This window comes from Parasteatoda tepidariorum, chromosome 3 (genome assembly GCF_043381705.1).
Source record: "Parasteatoda tepidariorum isolate YZ-2023 chromosome 3, CAS_Ptep_4.0, whole genome shotgun sequence".
Taxonomy (NCBI): Eukaryota; Metazoa; Arthropoda; class Arachnida; order Araneae; family Theridiidae; genus Parasteatoda; species Parasteatoda tepidariorum.
Genome location: NC_092206.1, coordinates 21,886,331 through 21,906,957, shown reverse-complemented (window position 1 = coordinate 21,906,957; position 20,627 = coordinate 21,886,331). Strand labels below are relative to the sequence as shown.

The following is a 20,627-nucleotide window of genomic DNA, read 5'->3' as shown; positions in this document are numbered from 1 at the left end:
TAATTTAGTTTGACGGATTAAGCATTGTATAATTGCTATCTGTAGGTAATCAGGAAGCTTTTTAGACTGCTGACAATTATTTGTTTTTATTGACTTCGAACTTGAATAGCTTGTAAAAAGGTGAAAGCTGCCAATTATAGTTATTTTCTTTGATCGATATACTTTCATTACTATACTATTTTTGTATCAATTTTTACTATGGAAGATAGGGAAATTTTGAAGCTATTATATTTTAATGGAACACTTGCAGGTGCAAATTTATTTTATAGATGATTGGTATTTCTTTTTGTTGTTATAAATCAATGCTCCTTAAACAAATAAGACTGGTTTCCAATCTCTTTTTTGAAACTCAGCTTGTGCGTTTTTCAGAGTCTTTATTTTCTTAAGTTGCCTACGTTTGCTTGACTGCAAAACATCCTAATTATCTTCCCTTACTTCATTTTATTTTTGCATTTTATTCATGTTTTTTATTCTGCAATAATCTCCACATTTATTCCGATCCTTTAAAATCGTATGCATATTTTTAATGAAAGCATTTCATGGGCTATTAAAAACAACAATGAACAATTGAAACATAGATAATAAAAACTAACTTTAAATACTGCTATGTAACTAAATAAATAATCTCCTGAAACTGAAAGGGTAAGATGTTAGTTGATAAGAGCTTTAATCGGTTCAAAAATATACAAATTGGAAATTGGTGTCTTCGAATCGGAAATAATTTCAACAAAGCCAAAATTATTTCCACCCCAGTCACATCAGCTCATCTTGATGCCTTGGAGTCTTCTTTTAATCATATGAATGCTGTTTGCCCTCATAACGCCATTAGTTTCTTCCCGCTGCGTAGCACGTTGAATTGCATTTTACCCTGATCTGCCTCTCTCGGCCACTGTGGTTTTTCCAGATTTGATTCACACTGTCGGTGTCGGTTCAAAGCAGAACATCGAAGACAAGCATCACTGGCTGCAGTCAATGAGCTATTTGATAAGTCAGCGTAAGGACTGAGGATGAGCGGTATTGGCCCTCGTTAAGCTGTTCTACTGTAAAGTGCTAGCCTTCTCGCGCAGATCATCGGGCTACCAAAGCAGGGGTGCCATCGCCTCTGCAGAGGATCAAAATTGCCATGACATGTCTTCGGATCATTCTCAGGGATGTTTCCTAGACCACCGCCTATAGTCCACTGTGTACGTGTAGTGCGACGTAAATAAAATACCATCCTACCTCACTTTTGTTTTTCAATTTTTCCGTTGGCAACTTTACATTTTATATTTCAGTCATTCACGTCTGGCAAGTCTTAAAAAATGGATGTCTGTTATCGAGAGCTTGAAACATGTCAACTGTTATTTCCCTTTGTATATTTTTGAAGTGAAAGAAGTTTTTGATATAGTAATTCTAAAATGTAATGCTAATATCGTTTATTTTATTCTTGAAAATTCAACAACCTTTCTTTTGCTTATTGCAATTAGTTAACTACTAGAGGGTCTCTTTTGGCCAATCAATCAACAGAGTCAAGTATACTCGTATATTTGCTTCTGGCAATAAAAATTTTAAAATTAGAAAACCGATCCAAAAAAATATATATCCTATATAAGAATTCTGTGGAATTCATTATAGTTTTACTATATTTCAATAGAGCTATATTTTAGTATATTTGGAAAATATCTTATTTATTGAACTTGAAAGAATAAGACATTTTTCAAGCATACGAGCTTTAAAACGGTTGAAAAATAATTTTCACATAAAAAAAAAGCAATAAAAACCAAATTAGCTGTAGAAATTGTTAACATAAAACACTATATAATTGAGGTTCATAGAGCGCATATAATCAACAGTTATTTTTTTCCCTTCCAGTAGAGCGTGGTTATTTTGTACCTCCTCTTCAACATGCTTCTCGTTTATGGCGTTACAGTCATCATCCAGCAACTCTTCAAATTCAACCACCCCTCCATCCGTCACCAGAAGATATCTATTTGCCAAATGAAAGATACCTTTTTGCTCCTCCTGCCATGAAATTGTACAGATCTCCACTTTATTAAAAGAACATTAGAGGTAATTGTTTTTTCTTCTTAGATTTTTATTTACTTGAAATGAAATATCTGAAGGTTGTTTTATGAGTCACTTTCGCCAAAGAAAATAATAATAAAAAGCTACAGTTTATTGTCCTAAACTTCAAGCTAAGTTATTGTTTTAAACTATACACACCATTTTACTGTTAACAGTTATCTGGATTTAACAAATCACATAAATATTTTTGAAAAATATATAAAACCTTCCTAAAAATTTACAATTTGGAAATATTTTTCCTCCTCGGTGAAAATCGTTATTAATAGGTCTTAGTACCATGGTACTGATCAATTTTCTAAACTACTAAAGATGCATCATCATAATTTTTGAGATAATTAGTACAATATATTTACTTTCTCTGTGGGAAAGGATTGCACATTTAAAAAATATGGAAATACTTCTATACTAATTCTAAACTGCTGTTTGTAGAAAATGCAACACCATGAAAGAATCATCAGAATCAAATGAAATTTAATGCAGAAACGACTTGTACTGATACAAATAAACGATGAAATTTTCAAAACAAAAGAAACANGTGGGAAAGGATTGCGCATTTAAAAAATATGGAAATACTTCTACACTAACTCTGTGTAAACAATATTTCTTTTAGCCACAAATGTTTCGGAAGATTCTCGCATGGCAAAACTGTTGACATAGTTTGAAAGATCAGGCTTGAAGCTTTTAGAAATGATGTCCTTTTTACCCATGTCAAATTCGGAATGATCCAAAATGAAGAGATTAAGTTAATAACTTCTTTCTACCTTTAATACCAGAAATTTTGAAATCATTCTATAGGATTGCGATATTTATATAAGAATGATTTTAAAACTATAGTGGTCTAGGTCTCAAAAGCTTTCAACTTCCTATACTTATGTTGCTCGACGCGGTTTTTGCACTGGTAAAAAAAGACACCAGTTCTAATAACTTTAAGCCTGATCTTTCAAATTGTGACAGTAATTTACCACGGAAGATCTTCTAAAACATTTGCTGCTTAAGGAAAGGCTGTTTACATAGAGATAGAATGCCTTTACACAAATCTGTAATTATTGTACATTATAGAAGAATGATTTTTTTAAAGAAGAGGGTTGGTGAAAGATGCCTCCTAGTAAATCAAAAGAATATTAAAAAAACTTTTGTCAGTAATGTATAGTGTTGATAAATAGTAATTACAACTGAAAAAACTATATTGTGCATTAACTAAACTAAAAAAAAACTAAACATTAACTAAACTGAGGGAAATTATAATATTAAAAAAAATCTGTAACTGGTTTTTAAGATTAATTTTTGCATAAAAGTGATAATCATAAAATATTTTCGTTCAATTATATATAAATTATCGAAGAGTTGCAATTTTTTTAAGGTTTTTAAACTTCTAAATTAAAAAAAAAAATAGCTATTGAGGGATATGGGGTTTAAAAAATTCTGAAGTTAAGGAAATGAAGGGGGGAACTTGCCCCCCCCCCATGCTATGCCAATGAATGCCAGAGTTATCTTGAAAATATTGAAAAAGCATCAAAAACGCGTTTTAGAGCAATTTTCATAAGCAATCTAACATCTAATGATGGTGTGAAGTATAAGCTTTCATGAGCAAAATAATTAGGAATAGTAATTCACAATTTCCTTTCCTTTTTTTTCTTGCCGCAAACGTCCTTAAACATCCACAGAAATGTCATTACATTCGAAAACTTTTCGAAAGGTCATAACTTATCCACAGTGAGGTATACTTAGCTTTTATAAGTAAAACTTAACACAAAAAATTCAAGATTTCAGCAAATTGTTGTTGACCTACTAGTCAAGATCCGGACTCTTGATTTCAAAGTCAACAATCAGACTCGGATGGGTCGATGGGTTTTTACATAGAAAAGTGCACATAATAGGGTTAGAAGTGCAGAATATCTTGAAAAGTTTACTTATTTACCTCAGTTTTATTAACATAGATGACCCTACAGGTGAAAGGATTTGCTGTCACTGTATTAGTTATATGACATAATTAACATCAAGAAATCTGCTCTAACGGAAATAAAGGAGAAAGTATTTAGGTGTATCTTCATGCACTCTGAATACTCAAAGGAAATTAAATGTTCTGATGAATATAGTTTGACCCTTATCTATTTGCTTTGTTTTGTCGGCAGTGATGAATCTCTTCGAAAGTTACGGTTATAAATGTTAAGTGGCAGTTCAATTTTTAGCTTATGTGTTAGAATAATGTATTAAAAAGTGTTTATCTTAAGTTGAAGGCAATACAAACTTTATTTTATGCCCCTTGGCTATACTTTTTAAAGGAAAATTATTCCGCATGCGCTGTGAAATTCAAACATTGAGGCATTGAGGGTGACCGTAAAAACCTCTATTACTCGCCCGGACACTTCCCATTTGTAACGCTATATCGGATAAAAGTATAGGGGGAGAATGTTCAATGAGCATATTTTTCTAAAGGAACTAACTTCTCATGGATAAAATGTACAACCAAGCTTGAGAATTCATCTGTAGTGTCAAATCTGACCACAAAACACGGGAAATAGGATTGGAATTCAGTGGTATAAACTGTAAATTCGTTGAGCCTGTTATCTTTTTAGACAATATTTGGCTCTCTAATTCAATCGTTTAATTTATTTTGTTGCAATTGTGAAAATATTTCGCGATAATATTTAAACTAAAATTTCGAGTGCACATTAGAACAGAACTAGACTATACATAATTGAACAAAATATTTGAATGTTAGTTTCATGTATCAAATGTATGTTATTTTGAGACTAAACTTATTTATATATTTTCCTTAAAATTTTAATTTGAATATTCTTTTTAGAGTTCCATGTGTAGCTGAGGTCAGTCGATTCGTCCATATACCAAGCACTTGTTAAAAAAGCATGGTTGTTGTTTGTATACTGATATTGTTTTCATAATTTTTATATTGGTTTTTTGAATAAATTCCATATGCATCTGTTTTTTCGTTGAATTCAATTCACTTTTGTATATATCCGCAATATTTACATATCGGCATTCTAACAATGCGACTAAGCAATGCTATTTTTCTGAAAACATTTTCAACAACAATTTATTATACGTTGTTTTAACACATAATTTTCCACCCGTTGTAAGAAAACGATTGACTTAGTAGCAGTTTACTACCGCTTGGGAATGAGCAGAATTACATTGATTGCGACAGAATTGTCATTGACGACAAGTTTTTCTCCCGCCAGTTATCACTTCCTCGATCCTTTTTTGGTTTAAATTTTCATGTAACCTCTATTATGGATTCAGTCGCCTTCTCCTGGTAGTAAGACAGTAGCTTTTAACTTTTCTTATTTACTTATCTTCTTATCGTAAAGTAATTTGCGGATTGGCAAATTAGCCGATGTCTAGCTCCCCCTCTCTCTCTGTGTATCTGTATATATAACGAGTATGGCAATGTGGTCAGCATTGCGCACAAGCCGGCTTTCTTCTTAGACAAGATGGATGAGCTTCCAGCCGCCACTGACGATCGAACGCCTGTCTTTTATAATTATAGCTCAGTGAAAATCTGAAATAGAGATTTTAAATATATCAGTCATCATCTTTAAAAGTTTTTCGTTATTTTAAGACTCAATCATAATAAGGATTACATAGAGAAACATGCTTGAATACTCTTTTAAAATGAATTACAACTTAAATAATTACCATGTGCAAATTGATGAATTCAAAAAAGGCCTATTAAAAATACATTAACGATGAAATAGACAATGATATAAAGAATTAAAGTGGTCACAATAGTGAGGTAAAGTATGAAATGACTGCGTTATTAAATCCTTCAATAGTTAAGGAAAATCACCCTTCTTTAGACTAATATTAGTTTACAAATCAATGCAAAACGAATTGCATTAACACATTGTTGACCATTGACAAGTTAACTGTTCCTTTAGTGCCGAAACGTTGTTGACTATTGACGAATTAAATCTTCATTGCACTTGCAATGCCAAATTAACCCATCGTCGGTGAACAACGTTTGGGCATGATAGCAATACTTAGAATGTTTCACTTTACATCCATATTCAATTACAAAAATTGCTTGTGACATAACATAGCTTTTGTGCAAAATTGCCTATAAACAAAGTGTTAAAATGTTTCTCAACTTTTTACTATGTTTGAACCATAAATTCGCATTTTTCCGTAACATTGAGTGAAAAAAATATCAGTCACTGCAATCTTATGTCAGAATTAAAATGGAGTTCAGCAATTATCTCTTAAAGAATCAATTTTTTCACTTTAACAATCTGATTGGAAGACTCATTAGTCTGAACTCAACGAAACTATTAAAATATTATTTTAAATTTGTGAGATAGAGAGCGACTTCAAAGTTTTATAAGTAGATTAAAAATTAAAGCTTCTCAATAACAGGCTATTATTAAGATCTACATGTGTTCTGAAGAAATTACATCTTATGATTATATTGTACTTTGCTTTATAGATGATCTAACTAGAAAATTGTGCGAAAGATGTTCCAAAATTGGGCAAAAGAAAGAAACTCATAGATATACCCACTCTTAATGGCTTTTTCTTTGAGGATGAAACAGTACAAAAAAATTGTATAATCGAACGTTCTAAGCTATTTTAAACCATAAGTTCACATTTTTCCTAAATAGAAAATGAGAAAAAAAATCAGTCACTATAATTTCTAAGTCAAAATTGACATGACATTTATTTCGTGAAGACTATGTTACTGAGAATGACTGAAATTGGTGGATGCGCCGGCGAATATTGACAATCATATAGTTGCTTTGGTAAATGTCCGAAATATATACTAGGTCTAGTTAAGTGACACTGCCCGGTATGCCCTACATCAATGTTTTTTTTAAATGTCAAGTGCCACTGTTCAGCATGCATTTAACCGGCATCCCGAACAGCGATGTTTCTCCTAATTTATCCTCAGCAGATATTAAAATATCAAATAAATATAATAACATGAACCAACAAATTAATATAAAATCGGATATGACAAGTATTTTGGACATTCACCAAAGCGATTATGTGACTTCTGACATTTACTGGTGAAAGTCGACATTCTCTTGATTTCGATCATTCACGGTAACAACTACATTATTCAATCTTTCCACTCAGATCACAGATAAGCCTGAATACAATAAAACTGTCCAAATGCTTAACGAAGCTAAGAGTTCAGAGCTGGGAACGCGACTTCAAAATTTTTTAAAGGTAGATTAAAAAGTGTATCTCCCCAATAATAAGCCATTATAAAGATTTACATCTGTTATGAGTGAATGACATTATATGATTATGTTGTATTTTCAATTTCTATTACTTCAGAGATTGATGTAACTAGCCATTTTCTTAAATTGTTCAAAAGGTGGAACTTCATGGGTACATGCGCTTTCAACGACTTTTTTTTATGTGAAGTACAAATTATTAGAACTTTTACGACATCTGCCACATCCAAGATCAACCATTTAAAAAATATGATTCGTGATTATGTACGATGAAGAAAAAGAAAAAGTGAAACAATAATTGTGATCTTATCATCTGAAAATGTTTTTATATGATAGAAATGTTTCAAAAATTCATCAAGCGTTACAAAATCGTCGACATTTCATCGACGTGGCAAAAGGAAACTTTCCATATGGAACACGGCCATATTTATGAATTTTTTTTTAAACTAACTCTCCACCGAAACCAATAGCATTGACTGTAATCATTAGTGATATTATATAGACTTAATTTTTTTTCTTCTTCAGGTATTAGCAGCATATAAGATATTGCTGTAAAATAAAAATAAAATTAAAAAAAACATTACAACTTCAGTTAAAAATTTTATTTTATTTTATAACCGGTGTTTTACAACTTATCCATTTTCGGGTTTGCAGCTTCTTTGTGATGTTCGTATTATATTCGAAGCATTGTTATTTCAAACACAACCCAGAAGACAAGGCAACTCTTTCATCAAGAATTGGGGCAAACTAATTTCAATGGAAGGAATTTTGATGGAACTAATGCACATTTGCGTCATTAGGAGACGAAAGCCATGAAAACTTCCCACGGTAAGTCCGACGACAGGGGGATACTAACCCATGATCCGTCTACTACTGAGGATATTTTACGCCAGTCCTGGGGTCATTTAAAGCCGGGTGCAGAATTTGCTTCAACTACCATCGCTGAGATGGAACTAAGTAGTTGGTTGAATAATTAAAAATAAAAATGTAGCAGGAAATGGGTGAAGTTATTTTTAAATTAAATGTAAAGGTGGATTATTAATCGATTAAAAATAGACTATCTCTTAAGCGGAATAGCAGAAAATCACTAAATTTTACGGAATATTGTTTAATACGGCACTTACCATACAGAATGATTTTTAGAAAGTAAATCCGTAGCTAAGAGTTAGTATGATATTTGCCAGAAATTGCTAAGGCTTTTTAGTTACTTCGGGACACGAACCTGAGACCTTCTTTGTGACAATCTTTCAATGTTTAAATTACCCAGTATTTATAGTTCACTATAACTTTTGCAAATCATTAAAATAATTATAAACGCGAGTTATTATAATAATTAGAAATATAAACAAAATGAATTGGACTCGTTCCTCCAAATGATCTTTAGAGTGAAGGTAGAGGGTTCGAAGTCCACTGTAATCCCGGGTGTATCTTTGCGTTGTTCTTTTATAACTTGTGCTATTTGTTTTTAAACTTGACAAAGGCTTATCAGCCGTTCTTCGAAATGAGCACCCAAGCCTGCATGCGCATGACAAATCAATTCAGTATGTCTTTCTCTTGATATTGAGTCGCCAATAGCCCAATGTGCAGCTCTAGTGTGACGTAATCAAAAAGTACCGTACCGTACACTCAATATAAAATAATATTGTTCAAAATCCAATATAAAAGAATAGAATATTTGGAAAGAATTGAATAACGCGTTTCGTTTTAGAAAAGGGATAATAATTGATTTTATTCTGCAATTTTGACTACATGTAAAGATGATTTTAACAATCTTGAATATAAACAATGCGCATGCGCAGGTTTTTCATCAGTCCAATCAATGAAATTCAAGAACTTGGGTAGTGTCAACGAATTATACAATTTTGCGGACAGAAAGTTTCCACCAAGTTCCGGGATTCAAGAACTTAAACCATATAAAATGCCTTTAATAAGGCCTTTTTCGCGAACAACTGTAAGTGATTGAATAACTATTTTCAAAGCTCAAAGGAAAGTTGATCAACGTACTTTGATTGGTATTGCAAGTTTGCACTTCAAACTGCTAAAACATTACATAAAACTCCGAAAAAATGCTGAAATTTCACGTTTTATCTAACTTAAATTATAGGATTTTCAATTGCGGTGGCAAACACCAGAGTTTAGATATTCTGATCAGACTAACTTTGTAATGTTGCAGTCATCTACACACCAGGGTTATAACCAAGTTGAGGTTTTAAAATACATGATTTCGTCCTCAATTATTTATATTGAGCATATCTTTGATATTCAACAGTCTAAGCTAACAATCTAAGGTGCTTAAAATATGAATAAAAATTAGTCTAATTTTTAAGGGATTTACTGGAAACAAATGAAAGGGGGAAAATTTTGCTTAAGAGTCTCAAAATTGTTTAATCTACACATATATTGTTACTGATAAGATCTGTTTTTCCCAAGATTTATTCCACTGTAACTATCTAATAACTGGTAAATAATTTTATAACTTGTAAAATAATTTTATAAATTCTTAAAACTGTTCACTCATCATTTTGCTACTCAGATTTATTATTTATGTAATTCAAGATCTACATCTATTCCATGTATTACTTACATTTTGCTCAGACTGAAAAATACATCTCCAGACTAGATAATTATATGTCAAAGATATGAATAAATAATTACACCACTTTGTTACATCACTTCTACTGTGATGTAGCAAAGTACCCAAATTAATATTACTGCTGGTATTTGTTTGCTAGACAAGCATGAAATGCTATACCCTAGCAAAAAAAAAAAAAAAAAAAAAAAAAAAAAAAAAAAAAAAAAAAAAAAAAAAAAAAAAAAAAAAAAAAAAAAANCGGCATTTAAAGCCATATCGTATAAATCATTTTTACGTATAAATATTTAAAAATTAAATCAAACACAAAATTAGGAGGGAAATTTTGATAGATATTGATGGATTGGTAGAGAAAGTTAATCAAGATGGTTTTAGGCAGCTTATAGCTTACTTTGATACTTTTCGAATAAAATAACTACAAATCTACAATATTCGACGAACATCACTAAAATATCATGTTGGTTTGTGACGTCACGAATTTTATTTTGGGCTGGCAAATTTTCTAATGTAAGTTTATAGAATTTTGAAGTGTTTCTGAAAACCATTAACAAATTTAACATTTTTTATGAAAATATTTAGCTAGTAAAGGTTGATTTTCGGGTAGAATACATATTCATTAAACTAAATGGAAAGTTTCGGATAAATAGCGTCATTTTTTCAATAAAAAAAAAAAAAAAAAACGCTACAACTTCAGTTAAAAATTTTATTTTACTTTATAACCGGTGCTTTACAACTTATCCATTTTCGAGTTAGCAGCTATTAATATTCTTCTTGGTGTTCATATTATATTCATAGCATTGTTATTTCAAACACAACCCAGAAGACAAGGCAGCTCTTTCATCAAGAATTGGGACAGACTAATTTTAAGGAAGTGAATTTTGATGGAACTAATGCACATTTGCGTCATATGGAGAGGAAAGCCATGAAAACTTCCCACGGTAAGTCCGACCACAGGGGATACTAACCCATGATCCGTCTACTACTGAGGATATTTTACGTCAGCACTGTGGTCATTTAAAGCCGGGAGCAGAATTTGCTTTAACTACCATCACTGAGATGGAACCAAGTAGTTAGTTGAATGAAAAAAGATAAAAATGTAGCAGGAAATGGGTGAGGTTATTTTTAAATTAAATGTAAAGGTGTATTATTAATCGGTTAAAAATAGAATATCTTTTAAGTGGAATAGCAGAAAATCACTAAATGTTACGAAATATTGTTTAATACTTACCATACAGAATGACTTCTAGAAAGTAAATCCGTAGCTAAGAGTTAGTATGATATTTGACAGAAAGTGTTGAGGCCGTTTAGTAACTTCGGGGTATGAACCTGAGACCTTCTTTGTGACCATGTTTCAGTGTTTAAATTACACGGTATTTCTAATTCACTGCAACTTTTACAAATCATTAAAATAATTATAAACGCGAGTTATTATAATAATGAGACACATAAACAAAACAGAATGGACTCGTTCTTCCGAATGATCTTTAGAGTGAAGGTAGAGGGTTCGAAGTCCTTATCAGCCGTTCTTTGGAATGAACACTGAATCCTGCATGTGCATGCTCGATCAAATACGTATGTCTTTCTCTTAATATGGAATCGCCAATAGCTCAATGTGCAGCTGTAGTGCGACGTAAATAAAAAGTACCGTACCGTACACTCAGTATAAAATAATATTATTGTTCAAACTCCAATATAAATAAAAATTTGGAAAGGATTGAGTAATGCTTTCATTTTAAAAAGTGGATAATAAGTGATTTTATTCCGCAATTTTGTCTACATATAGTTATGATTTTAATAATCTTGAATATGAACAATGCGCATGCTCAGATTTTTCATCAGTCCAATCAGTGAAATTCAAGAACTTTGTAGTGTCAACGAATTTTCCAATTTTTCAGACAGAAAGTTTGCTCCAAGTTCCCGGATTCAAGAACTTAAACGATATAAAATGCCTTTAATAAGGCATTTTTCGCGAACAACAGTAAGTGATTCAATAGCTATTTTCAAAGCTCAAAGGTAAGTAGATCAACGTACTTTGATTGGTATTACACGTTTGTATTTCAAACTGCTAAAACATTACATAAAACTCCGAAAAAAATGCTGAAATTTCCCGTTTTATCTAACATAAATTATTGGATTTTCAATTGTGGTGGCAAACACCAGAGTTTAGATATTCTCACCAGGCTAACTTTGTAATGTTACAGTCGTCTGCACTCCAGGATTATAACCAAGTTGAGGTTTTAAAATACGTGATTTTGCCCGCAATTATTTATATTGAGCATATCTTTGATATTCAAACTTTAATAATAAACAGTCTAATCTAACAATCTATGGTGCTTAAAATATAAATAAAAATTAGTCTAATCTTTAAGGTATTTACTGGAAACAAATGAAAGGAGGGAAATTTCGCTTAAAAGTCTCAAATCTTTTAACCTACACTCATATTGTTACTGTGATAAGGTACGTTTTTCCTAATGTTTATTCCACTGTAACTATCTAATAACTTGTCATTAATTTTATAACTTATGAAATAATTTTACAAATTCTAAATACCGTTCACTCATCATTTTACTACTCAGTTTTATTATACACGTAATTCAAGTTTTATATCTTTTCCATGTATTACTTGTTCAGACTGAAAAATACATCTCCAGACTAAATAATTATGTGTCAAAGATATGAATAAATAATTACATCACTTTGTTACATCACTTATAATGTGATGCAGCAAAGTACCGAGGTTAAAATTATTGCTGGTATTTGTTTGCTAGACAAGCATAAAATGCTATACCCTAGCAAAAAATAAAAAAAAAAAAAAAAAAAAAAATAANAAAAAAAAAAAAAAAAAAAAAAAAAAAAAAAAAAAAAAAAAACAGCATGCAGTAGCATAAATATTTGTTGGTTCCAGCAAAATTACTAGCATGCCATGGTGTGTATTGGCTCATTTTATTGTCCAGCATACAAAAACTAGCTTGTGTAGCTAGATTATCTTGCTGGGCTAGCAGCAATCAAGACCACCACTTGCTAGATTTTTCTGCTTATCTAACAATAATTCACAAGAGAAACGAAACTCATTAAGAGGAGAGGAACTACAATTATTAATTATGATAAACACTCCCGAACAAAACTATAAAATACACTTTTTTTTAAAAAAAAATTTCTAAACATACAAAACCCTTTAGCGTCATAAGTTGGAGCGTACCAGCACGGAAATCTCATATTCAATACTCGAGTATTGATAATTCAAAAAATATATTTTTTGACGATAAAAACACAATGACGCTTATAGTATCAAAATATTTTTAAAGATTTCCATATTATGATTTGCTGCAGAATAATTGCCAAGTCTTAACAACTTCCGGAAAGTGGCCAGTAAGAAACTAAAAAATATATTAAGTTAGAGAGGGAACATCCATTTAGTGTCTTCACGACTTTAGTTGGTGCGACGGATTAAGATAAAAAAAACATCATCACCGTTCCTTTATTTTTAACTTTCTGGAGTAAAAAGGTGTACCAATTTGCTAGCACTATTCCTTTTTCTGCATAAACAAAACTTTAAATAGACCAAATTGTTATTCATTTTTCAACCATCTGCAATCATTTGCTAAGAAATATAAATAATGATGCAGCAAAAACCTGCTCCCAGTCAAAATTCAAGAAATGTAAATACAGAGATATGTTTAACCCATTATTTTAAAATATTTAATGTTTTCAGTGTGAAATTTTATTATAGTATAGTATGCACTAATTATTAAACATTCTAAAATATTAAGCGAGCAGAAAGTAGTAGATTATTGATTATTTAATAAGTTTAACAAGTCAAACTTGTTTACAAACATATTTTTAATCTTGATCATGGTTGTAGAAAAATTCTGCTACGTGTAAACAACTAATTAAACGTTATTTTACAGGCATATTCTGAACAAACTACAATGCTTATTATTTATTGTTAGATGACACATTTTAAAATAGAAGTTTACTATGCGCGAAGTATTCATTTTCATCATCAACACTATTTACATAGTTTACTAAATTAATTAAAGACATTATCATTAAATCAGTATTAAATGTTTCGATTAATACATAAATAAAACTATTGAGTACACTGAATATTTTTATAACATCTTCTTAAAAACATTATGCTTTGATTACTTATTATGTAAATTTTTTCCATAGATGTATTTATTTCACTATTTATTTTTTTCATTGTAAAAAAATATTCTACGCTAAACTAAATGTTTCTTTTGACAAAGTTGAGTTATTAAGGATTTTTGGACTCTCTGTAAGTATTTTGCACACTAAGCTTTATTTTGCCCCTGCAAGATCTTACTAGCAGCAAAACTTTTACCTCAAGATTTTAATCAGTTACCTTTCGTTTATAAAGTGTCTTCTGAGCTCTTGTGCTTTACCTCTAAAAAGTATATCAAGGTTAAAAACGTCTTTCTTTCTTGCACATATTTCACGACTTTCTAATCAAAACAAGATCAACAAAAAAAGTAAATGCCAAAGTTTTTTAAATTATTTTCTTAGCATTCTTTTCTGCCTCTATTGTTTTGAGACAACTCTTGATGGATGGTTTGTTGATACTATTGATAAAAACACGAACTGCAACAAAAAAGTTTCTTAAACTGTTACACTTTTATTCTACAGTGAAAAATAAACAATGAAATATATTAACTTTCAAGAAACTGAAATAAATGGATTCAATATCCTTTTCTGCTCTTTAAATATAGGGTTGTTACCTACAAAATTCGATATACATGATTGCATGTGTTTTTTAAATTGCTGTTGAGATTTTCAATGAGAAAAAGTTTATTTAAAAATATTTTTTGAAACTTAATAAAATTCTAAGTCTATTATTAAGCATTAAGTATAAGATACAACTAAATATATTTACTATTTAGTAATGTAACTAAAAAAAAATCGTAATCTTATTTAAATACTTCCAGGAAAAGTTCATTTAGTAAAAATAAACATTTTTTTTTAGACCAAAGAACAAGATTTCTGAAAACAACTTAAAGCATAATTATCCAAAGAATCTAGAAAGGTAAACACACACAAAAAGATAATAGATTTTAAGAATTTTTAATCTTAAACGAGATTCTAGAATCTGAATCATGTAAACGCAAATTGAAAGGTAAAAAAAGAAAATTAAATACACTTGAACATTGCTTAAAAGTATACTTATAAAATAAACATTTTTAGAATTAATTAAAAGTTACGATTTTTTTTTCGAGCTATAAAAATATCACATATAATTCCTTTATCTGATGCTAGGAAACTAAGCCCCGCAGTAGACTGAGCGTGTGGACACGATTTCCAGTAGAACACCGAAGTCAAGCTATACTGGTTGCTGTCAGTAAGCGGGTGGGTGACCACTTTGATCAGTCTGCAAAGGATCCGAAGGTGTGCGGCATCGGTCTTCGCTAAACTGTTCTACCATATAGTGATCGATTTCGTGCGCAGTTCGTCGGACTTCCAAAGCGGGAGAACCATCCTCTCTGCAGAGGATCAAAATTTTGCTAGCATTTTTCCGGATCCTCCCCATTGATGTTTCAAATACCGTCGCTAATAGCTCATTGTGCAGTTCAAGTGCGACGTAAATAAAGTAACTACCCAGCTATGAGACGAAATTTATATTTTTACATTTTGCAGAATACAAGTGTTTGTTATCTCTTACTTATACAAAACACGCTGTTTCATTTACGAATGAATTTTGCACAATATTTATTTGTGATAATTTCAAAATTACGATTGCAAATGCGCAAATATTTTTGAACAAGAATTTCGACAATCAGCATATTTCAAATTTTTTTGCACCAAATCAATAATACTCCAAGCAAATATTTTTTGAAAGATTCAGTCTTTCTTAGTACATTTCATTTGGGTTGCAACGATTAAAAAAATCACATCAAAATTAAGTTCTTTCCACTCGAGATGAAATTAAAATGTAATATGGACGGATCATTTTAAAAAAAAATTTTAAGATTTGGTAATTAGAGGTGAAGAAAATTTTTTGCGAGAATATGTTATTTCTTAAAAAAAGAAAAGAAATTTTGTTTTCCAACTGTTGAAATGTTTTTTATTCAGTTCCCTTTTCTCTTTCGTTTTTTTAAAAATTCTTGTCGATACGTGTTTTGCTTCATATAATGAAATTTCCTGCCATAAAATCTATGATTTTACATATTATATACCAAAATAATTCATATATAATCTTAATATCATTAATAACGTTTAAATTTAATTTTAAATTAATTTAAATTTAATTTAATTTAATAGGAGGTTCAAACATCCTCAGCTCATTTCACTCGCTAACCTCCGCAATTACTTTTCATTCATCACTGTTTTAAGAAATTTTCTTCAAAAAAAAGAGATTTCAATTATTTATATGCAAAATTAATAGAGTTTCATAGGAACAGAAATACAAAAAGGAAGAAAAAAATTTCCCATTCATATAAGTTCATTTAAATTCGCTACTCGCTTGTTTGATATCATTTCATATTTTATTCTGTTTTTTCTTTATATTTTATTTTCAGTTTTTACGTGATATATTTCTACTTATTGGGTTCTATTTTGTTTGCTGTAATTTTTTTGCAAAAATTGTTGAGTGCTCCTCACGCTATTGTATTGATATATTTTGCTTTGGCTATATTAATAAAATATTAGAAAGCACTCTTTTTGTGGATATAATCGTGTGAGCTGATGAAAAGATTATATCTTTCATTTTCCGGATTTTTCTTAATTTTTTTCCTTCAGATTTTTATTATTATTTTTTCCCCTCTTTTCATTGTTCTGTAATTTTTTTTCATGTTTTCTCCAGATTCTGAACTTATTTTATGAGTTCTATTTACTTGCAGCTTAAGCGCATCAAATAAAACTTATTGTTTTTCTTCTTTTTGTATTTATTTATTATGCTNACCATGTCACTTCTAAATTTAAACATATTTCCTTTTCTTTGTAATAAATTATATGCTTGAATATTACATTATTGTTGTTATTTCATCTTATGCAGCACTAACACACACACACACACACACACATATATATATATATAATTATATATATATATATATAAATTTTATATACCCATTTTAAGTTGTCTTTTTTTTGTTACTTTCGACATCAACTGATAGACATCAACTCGAGAGATATAAAAAATCTTTCGACAATAATGGATAAATAATTAGTATTTGAAGCAAAAAATAAATAAATAAATAAATAATGTCGGAAAACTCGATTTGAAATTACAATAACTTTAAATTAAACTGGAATTTCGGGGGGGAGGGGAAACTTAAGTTTCTAAACAAAAACGGCCATTTCGGCACGTTATCTTTCAACTTAGCTGCTTCATTTCAATGGGCAATAGAAAAACCAGCATGGTATTTTTTACTACAAGTTTAACAGTCGATAATTAATCGAATGCTAAATTTTTTATTTCATCGTAATCCGTTTATACTTTTTTACATGTCTTCGTAACTTCAAGCTTCGAAATCTTAGTTTCTGCACAGCATAACCAAATAAAACACGAAATTGACAACCTAAACAATGACGGCTTGGCGGCACTTAAATTTATAAAAACCTGGCGAGTAACGTTTCGTCGGTTACATAGTTTGCCATGTCATTCACAAGATATAGTATCAGACATGCCATTTTTTAAAAAAAAGAATCATAAAACTAAATAATTAAAAAAAATAGATAAAATTATATTCGACTCAGACTAATATCCTAAATCATCCATTTAAATAAATAAATGTTTTTTTTATATATCTAATTATGTTAATAGTCATGACATTGTTAAAAAACACTTTCAACCAACTTTGCTTCGTTAAACAAATATGGAATATTCGAAATAGCTACTTCTATTTTTTTCAAATAGTTTTTACTGATAAATTGGTGTTGGCGTGCATAAATTAACTCCAATTGTGTAGTTAAAAAATTTCAAATAAGTTTATGGCAGCAATTTTCGGATTTATATTTTTATTAATTGTTTGTTATAACTATTTTAGATAGTAATTTAATATATTTAATACGAAGCATAAAATATGACATCGTAGAATTTGTTTCTAAAAAGTAATTCTGAGAAAAAAAACAATGTGAGTTTTATTTTCCGATTTGCTGTATTTTCAATCGCTTTTTAACTAATTTCTTTGAAATGCAATTTTTTTCCATCAAATATCAAATCGAAAGTGTGGACTAATCATTTTAGAAAGATTAATCTCTCTAACTACAATAAAAAATATTTTCTGCCAAAAACAAGTGGTTTTGAATTATAAAAATTTCTCGAAGGCCTGAGTCAAGAGATTTTAGTTAAACAAGACACTTAAAAATTAATTTTGCACCCTAAAATCTATAATTTTTTACATAAATATTTTCCAATTGAATAGATCTGTAGTAGCAGGTAGTAATATTTTTAAAAATAAAAGCCAAAGCTCTAAGTTTTTCTATGGAAATTTAAATACAAATTTTAGCTATAAGGGATGATTTACTGATTGACAATGTGAAACGTATAATTTTTTAATGTAAGTATCTTTTACAAGAGACTTTCTGTAAAATGGTACCCATACAATTTGCATTTTAATCTGCTATTTTTTCTAAAAACTGCATTTAAATCTTGAGATTTTTTTAGTTAAGCAAACTCGAGGTTTCCAGAACTATAATTTTGTTGCCAAAATGATCTCCAAGCATCGGCAAGTCACCAAGAGTGTATGTATTTAGTCAACACAAACAAAAATGTCGCTAAACGGAGTTTTACGTAAGAAATACATGAGGCGTTATCTTCTCTCTAAATTGCGTTAGAAGTATTCCACATTTTTGCAAATTTTATAATGAAACTAATTATTTAGGGTCTGTGGGATATTTAGCCTCATAATAAAAGAATATTCAGAAAATTATATCCACATTTACAAATTCGTAACAATACATTAATTGATACTTTTAATTTTAAGAATTCTGTTCTGCAAAACATAATTTTTCTTTTTAAATTTCAGGTTCGTTTTTTAAATTCAAGGTAAAAAAAAAAATCACAAAATGACAATGAACATATTAAAATTTTTGTATTCCGTATAGTTATTCTGTAGGTTAAAATAAAGGAATTGCGATCAGTTTAGAAACACGATTAAGCACACTATCAGATTAAAAACACGATTAAATTATTGATATACTCTATTTAAACAAATATTACTGTTAAAATTACGGTATAATATTTTCTGGTGAAAATGAATTTTATGATAAAAAGAGTTTTTCGGATGATGCATCTAAAGTGACGGTACTTTATACAATAATTTTTACAGTATACTGAGCTGACAACCTAAGAAAAATAACATTTTCTTTCTTCAATAAATTAATTTTTTATAAATAATAAATTTTACTTTAACCGGCTTCTTTGATAATATTTTTTATAAGGAAAAATTTCACGCTCAGAAATAATGAGAAGTGGTCCCTAATCTTATAAAAACGAAGGTGTAGGGAATACCGATCAAGTGTAACTATGACAATGAAGTACAAAATCATATTATCCTTATATCATTATGATCACACAAGACGATTAATGAAAATTATTGACTTTGCAATTAGAAAAAAACCGATTCTAATAAATCATAATTATATTTAAAAGTATGAAATAATCATATTTCTCATTTTGCCGATTTGTCATTGCAGACTATATCGGTTCTGAAAAGTATTTTAAAATATATTTTAATAATTAAGGGGTCATAGTACCTAAAAAATGACCAAAATATCGAAATTTTTTTATTGCTTATAATAAAACTTCAAACTATTTCAAATGCACTTAAAAAAATCATCTCTCTATCTATATTTTTAAGAAAGTTATGGATGATTCTAGATTGTCCTAATACATAAACTTGCTCAACAGACAAACTTTAAAGTGCTTTTTCTCATAGATGATAATTTTGAGCTTTAATTTTCCTTAGGAATTTCTTCTATTTAAGATGTAAACTTTGAAGTAAACTTTTTTATCTTATCCGACTACCTTAAAAAAGAGGATTTTCACAAAAAATCACTTTTTTATTTTATTGCTTTATAATTATGCCCAATTTTTCTAGTTTTAAAAACTGTTTTGTTTTTGAATGCACGTCTAGCAGAACTTTAGTTATAGCTATTTTAGTAACAGATGACAGCTGTCCAACTTACCGGAAATTACAAAAATGAAGCCGGTAGGTAATAGTTTCGGTTCCATTTCTATTTGTGTGTTTATTTTTCTTAGATATTTAATTTTTAAAAGCTCTTAAACTCACGGCTAATAATCTGAATTATATTTTAATTAGATTTTACGTTTCGTGGTTACTGTTTGTGGGTAACATGAAAAGTTAGCATATTTTCTGATAGTTTGTTTACATTTGAAGCGTACTTTCTATATCTTGATTTTGATTTGTTTTGAAGAAATTTATTGATTTCTTTCAAAAAAATTTGTTATTTATTTTGATGAATTTATTGAAATGGGTAAAGGACGTACTTCTCGATCTAAGAAACGTAAATATTACGGTAATCAACATGCCACCAAAAGCGATGATTTGAGTAAAGTTGATTATACCATTTATTCAAAATTGTGTAAAGCAGATGAATCTATTACTTCAAGCTCTTCAAAATTATCGATTTCTATGGATGTCAATAAAGAACTGATGCCTTTGGATAAAAACAATCTGTGTGGCAATCGAATAATTGATATTGAGATCCTGATGATGATATTAGCTTCATTATGTTGTCCGGTTTGCTATGATAACAAATTGCATTTAGAAGAAAATTCTAGATGCATGTATTTC

At 29.7% G+C, this 20,627-nt stretch overlaps 1 protein-coding gene and 1 long non-coding RNA gene across 4 annotated transcripts in view; both read left to right on the top strand.

Annotated features, from left to right (window-relative positions):
- The window catches only part of LOC107443664 (metabotropic glutamate receptor 3), a 64,526-nt gene extending 59,517 nt beyond the window's left edge, over positions 1-5,009 (top strand). The window contains exons 3-4 of one of the 2 annotated variants that reach the window (XM_021148381.3): positions 1,852-2,049; positions 4,871-5,009. In XM_021148381.3, the coding sequence (XP_021004040.2) occupies positions 1,852-2,036 (185 nt within the window). In that variant the 3' untranslated portion in view covers positions 2,037-2,049; positions 4,871-5,009. The remainder of the gene's footprint in view (positions 1-1,851; positions 2,050-4,870) is intronic. The other variant, XM_021148382.3, reaches the window with a different exon arrangement.
- A 6,649-nt stretch (positions 5,010-11,658) lies between these two features.
- LOC122269184 (uncharacterized) overlaps positions 11,659-20,627 on the top strand; it is a 73,929-nt gene continuing 64,960 nt past the window's right edge. Inside the window, exon 1 of one of the 2 annotated variants that reach the window (XR_011636360.1) lies at positions 11,659-11,865. This is a non-coding gene — a long non-coding RNA (uncharacterized lncRNA). The remainder of the gene's footprint in view (positions 11,866-20,627) is intronic. The other variant, XR_006225034.2, reaches the window with a different exon arrangement.